General features: G+C 56.1%; 1 protein-coding gene across 1 annotated transcript; it reads left to right on the top strand.

Annotated features, from left to right (window-relative positions):
• Positions 1-3100: 3100 nt before the first annotated feature.
• On the top strand, positions 3101-7903 carry LOC103805360 (pleckstrin homology domain-containing family M member 1-like; the record flags this gene model as incomplete). Its single annotated transcript, XM_009078004.1, has 4 exons — positions 3101-3142; positions 4375-4622; positions 5688-6314; positions 7807-7903. Coding segments are annotated over exons 1-4 (1014 nt in total), but the record flags the coding sequence as incomplete, so codon positions are not given.
• Between the last annotated feature and the right edge of the window lie 28 nt (positions 7904-7931).

The following is a 7931-nucleotide window of genomic DNA, read 5'->3' as shown; positions in this document are numbered from 1 at the left end:
GGTGTGTCCAGGTGTGTCGGTGCACACGCGGATGTAACACACGTGTCCCCGCGCGGTTCCCGTACGTCCCTCGGCCCCGCCCACCGGCGTGGTGACGTCACGGGGGACGCGCTCCTGGCGCGGCCGCGGCACTTCCGGGTTCCCTATGGCGGAGGCGCCGAACAGGTGAGAGGGACAGGGACGGGGGGGGCACCTGGGGAGCAGGTGATGGAGAGTGAGGGGTGTAGGTGATGGGGGTCCGTGGGGTGCAGGTGACGGGGGTTGCAGGGTGATGGGGGTGCAGAGTGATGAGGTTCCATGGGGTGTAGGTGATGGGGGTGTAGGATGATCGGCCTCCATGGGGTGTGGGTGGTGGGGTTTGCAGGGTGATGGGAGTGTAGGATGATGAGGGTCCGTGGGGTGCAGGTGATGGGGAGTGCGGGGTGATGGGGTGCAGGGTGATGGAGGTCCATGGGGTGTAGGTGATGGGGGTTGCAGGGTGATGGTGAGGTGCAGGATGATGGAGAGTGCAGAGTGATGGGGCTCCATGGGGTGCAGATGAGGGGTGCAGGGTGGTGGGGCTCCATGGGGTGTAAGTGATGAGAGTTGCAGGGTGATGGTGGGGTGCAGGATGATGGAGAGTGCAGAGTGATGGGGCTCCAAGCAGTTGCAAATGAGTTCTTGTGGAAAATGTTGGTGCAACAAGCTAATTTCTCCCTCTTTTCCTTCCAGTGATCCCCAGACCCCTCTGCCCAGGGATGCAAGCTGCCTGCCGTGCCAGATGGCACCAGGAAAATCAACCAGGAGACTCCAGCACTGCACATCCAAAGCCACACCAAAATTGGGAGTATAAATCTGGGAATACCTTGCCTCAACACGTCGGGCGTTTCACAACCTGCTTCGCCCGTGTGTGGCAGCTCTGTGGGCTGCAGCGCTGGGGGAAGTCAGCCCTGGCCTTCCCTGCTCCAGAAAACTGTGTCCTGGTACAGGAGTAGGCAACAGGCTGAAGGATATTCCTGGTTTGGAGTGTTTGGGAAGCACAGTCTCATCATCCAGGCCAGCGCTGGGAGGTTGGTGGCTGCTCTTCCTCCCCTGGCTCCTCCCACGGGGCAGAGGTTGGAGGTGTTCATCGGTGACGCTTCTCCCGCCAGCATCAGGTTTGTCAGCTGTGAGGAGGACAGCTCTGTGGGATGAGGGTGGTGTGATGGGCCTGTCCCTCATGCCATGGCTGTGTTCCTGCTGTGGGAGTCGCAGCAGTTCTGGATCAGGCCAGGCTGGGTGCAGGGAAGGAGCCACAGTCAGAGCATGAGAGTCCTGCTGCCAGCTGGGGCTGAGCCCTGCCCTGCCCCTCACAGAGGGGTTTATCCTCCTCCCAGCCACCCCCGGCCCTGCCAGCTGGCTCTCCTGCTCCTGGGCTGCTTCTACTTCAGCTCAGCTTGTGTTTCCAGCATGGCCAGGAGCACACAGTGCCGGGTGGAAGGCAGAGGCTGTGTGGGAGGAGAGGGCTGTCCCCACTCCAGCCCTGGGACCCACTATCCCCAGGGCAGAGGGTGACTGGTGTGGCACTCGTGCTTGGAAAATGACTGGCTCTGCGTCCAGGCCTTGAGTCACCGGTTCAGGCCGTGTTGTGGGCTGTTGTTTTCCATCCACACAGCACTGGCAGTGACCTGCTGGTTATTTATAACTCGGGCAGCGGCGTTGGGAGACCGAGGAGCTGAGCTCTGGGAAGGGGGCTCTGCCTCTGCTGGCACAAGGCTTGGAGACCCCAGCAGGCTGTTCTCAAGGAATTTGGCTGTTTGGCAGCAGTTTGGTAGATTAGCAGCTCTGCCTTGGTTCTGATGACTCTCCTCCTCGGTAGGTCGAACCGTGCCAGGTCCCTGCCTGGGGTTGTTTCTCATTTGTTTGGTTTTCTCTGTTTCACTCGAGATGTGGTGCTGGGATGGTGACTGTGGGGAAACCTCATGGGTTTTCTCTGCTGGAGGTGGGTTTGTGTCTGTGTTTGCACATCCATCCTGTCTTAGCCTTCCAAGATCATGGGGAACAGCCATGGCACTCCAGGGTCTGCCTGAGAGAGCTCCAGAGCCCTCTGGTTCCTTCTAGAGCCAGCAGCAGGGCTGTGTTTCACCAAGGCTTGTGTTGGGTGAAATCCAGCTGGGAGCTGGTTCCTTGCACTTGTTATTCAGGAAATGTTGTCCCAACAGAAGTGGTGCTGTGTGGATTCATGGCACTGGGACAAACTGGTTGGACTGGTCATGGTGGGAATGGAGAGTCCCGTGGGGAAGGCAGTGGGTGTCCTTGGTGTCTCACCTCCTGCAGGCACTGGGAGAGGTGATGCTGGAAAAGGAGCATTTGTTTTGGGGGGGTTACCACTTGCTTCCTGAAACTCATATGAGGTCTTTGTAAGACTTAGATGAGGTCTTTGCCAAACCAGCAGTGTCTTCCCTTTCCCTATGACAGCTCATGATGCTGTGGTGGCCAATGCTGAGAGCACAGACAGTGGGTGCAGTCCTGGAGCTGAAACACCCACACTGCCTCTCTGGGCATGAGAGGGCCCAGTGCTCACCCTTGGGTCTTCTCCCACCCTTGGGTTTCTCACCCTTGCATCTCCCCCAGCCCTCAGGTCTCCCAGCCCTGTTCTCAGGGTGTAGCAGGAGGTGGTGGGGAAAGGGGCAGAGACTGCCTGGGCCTGAGCAGTCAGAGCCTCCCAGGTGGAGGGCAGAGAGTGGGGTGCCTCTCTGCAACCCTCATCAACTGCTGCTGCCACTTCAGGGTCTCCTCCCTCCCCCAAACCCTCATCAGCACCTCGAGCCTCTGAGCCAGGGGTTAACTTTGCTGTAATCCCTGCACTCCCCCATTTCTGTGTTGCAACCCAAAGAGAGGAAATCTTATGACAAGTTGCAGTGAAAACAGTTTCCTCTTCTCTGAAATTGTCTGTGAAGTTTGAAAACACTTGAGGATCCATGTGGGGTTTGGCCCCAAAATGCTCTTGTTTGTGTGGCACCAGAGCCTCTCACCTGGCAGGTGAGTGGGGTGTGATCCTTCTGGGTGCTCAGACAGCTCCTCCTTGTCCCCAGGTGACATGTGAGGGCAGTGCCCGGCGCGGGGAGCGGCGGCAGCCGAGATGCATTCCAGCCACACTGCTGACTCCAAGGAGGCCATACAGGTGAGCCAGGCCCCCCAGTGCTGCCCACGCAGCTCTAGGTACTGCCCAGTCACTGCTGGGCACGTGGTAGGGCTTCCAGCTGGGATTGGGATGGTTTATACTGGGACTGGGAGGGCATCCTTGATGGTTTGTCTGGTCTGAGGGGTTAAAGGAAATCAGGTGTCTGTGGGTTAAATCACACCAAACTCTTGTTTGAGCCAGCAGATGTGGGGGGCAGCTGGAAAACAGCACTCCAATAAGGGACGTGCTCCCCTGGCTCTTGTCCTTGAGCTACACCTGCTGGAAGTCGTGTTTAGATGCTGAAAAAATTATGCCAGGCTGGAAATGTAGTGTGAGTTGGTGCAGCCAATCCAGGCTCGAGGCAAAATCTGCCCAGCCCTGGTCAGGGAATGTTCAGCATTGGCCTGGAATACTGTGTGGTACCAAGGCATGGATTGTTTGGTGAGATCCCAGTGGAATCTGTGGTGTTTTCCAAGTGCCTGCTGGAAACACACCCTTGATTTGAAGTCGGGTCAATTGAGACACACAGCTCAGCTGTGTTAGGAAAATATCCTCTGCACTGGCATGAGTGGTTAAATTCCCTGAACTTCCTGCTTTCAGCTGCTGGCAGAGGAAAGTAAAATGGCTGGAAGGTAAAATTCCCATGTCTCAGCTGCAGAACTCACCAAAGGCAGGAGCCAAAGCCCAGTGCCCAAACCCCTGCAGCCCCTGAGGGTTACCCAGCACGTTTTTTTGGCTTTGAGTCCTGCGGGTAGGGGCCTGTCACATGCTGCTTGGGCTGACCTGCACGAGTTCAGGGGCTGCTCCCTCCTCTGAGTTTCTCCTTCTCTCTCCCTCTGAGTTTCTCCTTTCTCTTTAATCCTCATGTCTTCCCCAAGAAAGAGCCTTGGAATGAGCCGATTTCTTTTCTTCCTCATCCCCTTAAGCCTTTTCCTCTCTGCAGAGGAAGCACCACATGCTCCAAAGGCAGCCCCAGCTCCAAAGCTCCAGCTCAAATTGCATGCATTAGTATTTATTCACACAAACTAAGCTACATGAACTGTCAGGCCAAGAGTGAGTGTGGAAGTTGACCAGCCCAGTGATGCTGCTCCCACTAGAGCCACAGTGAAGGCTGAGGCAGCAGTCACTGGTGCTTCACTCAGGATGAGCCTGGTGGGTTTGAGCCCTTTTACATGAAATCCTTCCTGCTGCCTTGGTTTTTGTAGTCTAAGCATGCCCCTCCTGCCTTGCAGCTGATCAAGAAGCAACTGGTGAATGCCATCAAGGCTCTGCAGAAGCAGTACGTGAGCTCGGACGCCGTCGTCACCAGCGACGATGGGAACGCCAACACGCTCTGCAGTGCCCTGGAAGCTGTGTTTGTGCACGGGCTGAAGGCAAAGCACATCAAGGCAGAGAGTGGGGGGAAAGGGAAGAAGTCAGGGGGGCGAGGACCCCTTCCCCAGCCTGTCTTCTGGGGCCTGCTGAAGAGCATCACCCATCGGTGAGTGCCCATCCAAAAGGGGTCGGCACACTGACGTCCCCAGACAGCTGGGGAATGGAACACAAGGCACACTCCTTTCTCACTCATTTTTGGGTGCCAGGCTGTGTGTGGGGACTCTGGTGGCTGCACTGGTGTCCAGCAGCAGTCGATGATGGGATGTGCAGCACAGGGATCTGGTCTGCCCTGACCTGGATCTGCTGGGGCTGCTTGGCCCCATTTCCCCACATCCTTTGAGGAGGTCTCTCCTGGCTGACTATTATTTGGTGGGGCTGTTCTGAGCCACTCCCTAAGCAACGTTCTCCCACAGTAAATAACAGCCCACACACAAGTCATCCAGAAAGCCTCATCCAGCTCCGTCACCGACTCCTGAATTATGGAAGAGCAGATGAAAATAACTCTTTCATGTGCTACAGGGGATATTTTTGTGCCCTTTGAAGGGGTTTTGCTTCTGTCTTGAGAGACAGATTAAAAACGAAACCTTGCAGAACTTTTGCTCTGGTTTTTGAGGTGTGAGCTGGGATCCCTGAGGAGCTGAGAGTGTGGTGGCGCTGTTGGATTTTAGGGAAGAGCAGTTGAATTCAGGAGGCTGAGACTGCCTGGGGACCTCAACCTGAGCAAGGTTGTTTTTTGGGGCTGCCACAGCTGTTTTCCCTGTGTTTGGGCCGATTTTAAATTTGAAGTTTGGATTTAGACACACATTTGTCACCAAGGAGGATCCAGTCAGAGCAAACCTCACCAGCACTAGGGACACTGGGAATTTCCCTCCCTGCATTGTTGGTCCAGGGCAGGAGGTGGGTGGGAGATACCTCCAGCCAGAGAGAGGAGGAGCACCAGAGGCACCCCAGGGCTGCCTGGACTCCTTCCCAACACATTTGGGGCATTCAGGAGCTATTTTTCTGCATGGAAAACCACATTTTCTGTGAAGGAAAGAGATTTTTCCACAGCCTGTTTTATCCCAGCTCCTGAACTTCCCACAGCAGAGCACGTTGGGCAGTTCCTGTGCCCCGTGACGGACCAAAACAGAGCTGCTCACGTCCCATTCGGTTCTTTGCTCTCCTTCCCCAGGAACATTGTGTCCGAGCTGGAGCAGCTGATGTTCATCAGCACAGACGTGGGTCGCTGCCGTGCCTGGCTGAGGCTGGCCCTGAACGATGGGCTCATGGAGTGTTACCTGAAGCTGCTGCTCCGGGACTGCTCCCGCCTGCCCGAGTACTACCAGGCGCCTGCGCTGCTCCTGGACGCCGAGGAGTGCGAGTTCCTCCTCTGCTACTTGCAGGGTTTGTCCTCCCTAACCTTCGAGCTGTCCTACAAGTCAGCAGTGCTGAACGAGTGGACCGTCACCCCGCTGTGCCTGTCGGGGCTGTGTCCGGGTGTGGAGCTGCTGGAGCCCCTGACGGCCGAGCCGCGGAGGAAGGTGTCGCTGGGCTCCATCTCGCAGTCCTCGGGGTCGGACGAGATCGAGATCCAACCCTCTGTCCTGCCCATCAGCAAAGCCAGCAGCAAGGTCAAGCTCACGTCGTCCTCGCTGAGCCTGAACACCACGAGCTCATCTCAGCTCTCCTCCAGCCTGGGCTCTGATGGCATTGCCCCTGCTCCCTGTGCCCGCAGCCCCGAGCGGAGCGAGGAGCCGCTGTCCTGCGACTCCGACCTGGGCACCGCCACTGCCGAGGACCTGGACAGGTCCCTGCAAGAGTGAGTTGTTCCCCAGATCTCTTAGCCTTCCCTAAGCTCGTTGTTTTCTCTCTAGAGACAGCAATCCTTTCTCCTTGTTTTATTTAACACGCTTTTTTCCCCCCTCCTGCAAAGAGCCTTTGTTCTTTTTACAAACCACTCAGCAGGGCTTGCTGAGACCCTGCTGCCACACCAGATGAGCTCCTCACCACTGAAGTGTGTGTCTGTCCTCTTCAGCAGGGCAGAAACGTCAGAAAAATGCTGCTCCCTAGTTTCAGGAATGTCACATCTCCCGGTGTACACTGGGGGATGCTCCAGGGCTTTGCATGGAGAGGAAAGAAAGGAGTTTGGTCAAGGGAAAGGCTGCAATTTGCAGCTTGTGCAGATCGTTCAGAGCAGGGAGGCTGTTGGTTTGTCATCCTTGTGATTTATTCCTGCCAAGCACCCAGCACAAAGATTTCCAGGGTTATATAAGCTCTGAGCAATCAGTGAATATTTTCCATGCCACCCTTAAAATGTGACTCTGAGGGAGCATTAGGGTGCTGTTGGTGAAGCACTCTCTTCCCACTGAGGGTCTTCAGGAGGGCTTGGAGCTACAGGCTGTGCTTCCCCATCTGTAACCGCATCATTCCCTACTTCCAGGATTTTACATCTTGCCCTGATCCTGGAAGAACCTGCCTTGATTGGATTAAACTCGTGATGGAGACTCTGGTTGGAGTTTTAATCTTGTGCTGGCGGTGCAGCAGGGCCATGGGAACAGCCTCTGCTCTGGCCAGGCTCCACTGTTAATTGCTCATTAGCGAAAACAGATGAATTTTGGCACATGCTCCATGGCTGGAGCTGTGGGGAGCACCCAGTGCTCTCCCTCCCTCCATCAGAGCCCCATTAAACCCCATCAGTGTGTGTGACTGGGAGATGCATCCTTTGCAGCAGGGTCTTGCTGCCTGCCACGGGGCTGGCACTGCTCTGTGGGGCACAAATCCCACATTTCTCTGTGGGATTATTGCAAATCCTAATTATGTGAAAGAACTCAGCATCACTGCTGGTCTCTGTGGGCTGGCAGCACAGCATGGCTGGGAAATCCCACTGATGCCAACAGTTATCTGTGGGATAATTGTAGGGATAGGACAAGGAGCAGTGGGAAGAAATTGAAAGGGGAGATTGAGAGTAGATCTTAGGCAGAAGTTTTTCCCTGTGAGGGTGGTGAGACCCTGGCTCAGGTTGCCCCGGGAGGCTGTGGCTGCCCCCACCCCGGCAGCGTCCAAAGCTTTGAGCCACCTGCTCTGGTGGGAGGTGTCCCTGCCCAGGGCAGGGGTTGGGGCTGGATGATCTCTGAGCTCCATCCCAACCCTCTAACACACCACGATGATCTGTGATTTCCCAGCCGTGCCTCCCACCACCCCACAGAGCCCTTTAACTTACAATAACTTATTTTTGCAATTTTGGCTAGAACTTGCAATAACTTATTTTGCAGCTCTTATTGATTGCAGCTCTGTTCCTTTTCCATTCCAAGGGTGTTGTCCGAGTTCAGCAAAGCCAGGCCGAGCCCAGAAGCTGCAGAGACACGAGTGGTCCCCAGCGTGCTGTGCTGCTCCCCGCAGCCCCCCGAGGTCCCTGCGGCCCCCGGCGCTCGGCAGG

The sequence above is a fragment of the Acanthisitta chloris genome, unplaced genomic scaffold (assembly GCF_000695815.1).
Source record: "Acanthisitta chloris isolate BGI_N310 unplaced genomic scaffold, ASM69581v1 scaffold19847, whole genome shotgun sequence".
NCBI lineage: Eukaryota > Metazoa > Chordata > Aves > Passeriformes > Acanthisittidae > Acanthisitta > Acanthisitta chloris.
This window is presented reverse-complemented; position numbering and strand designations above follow the sequence as displayed.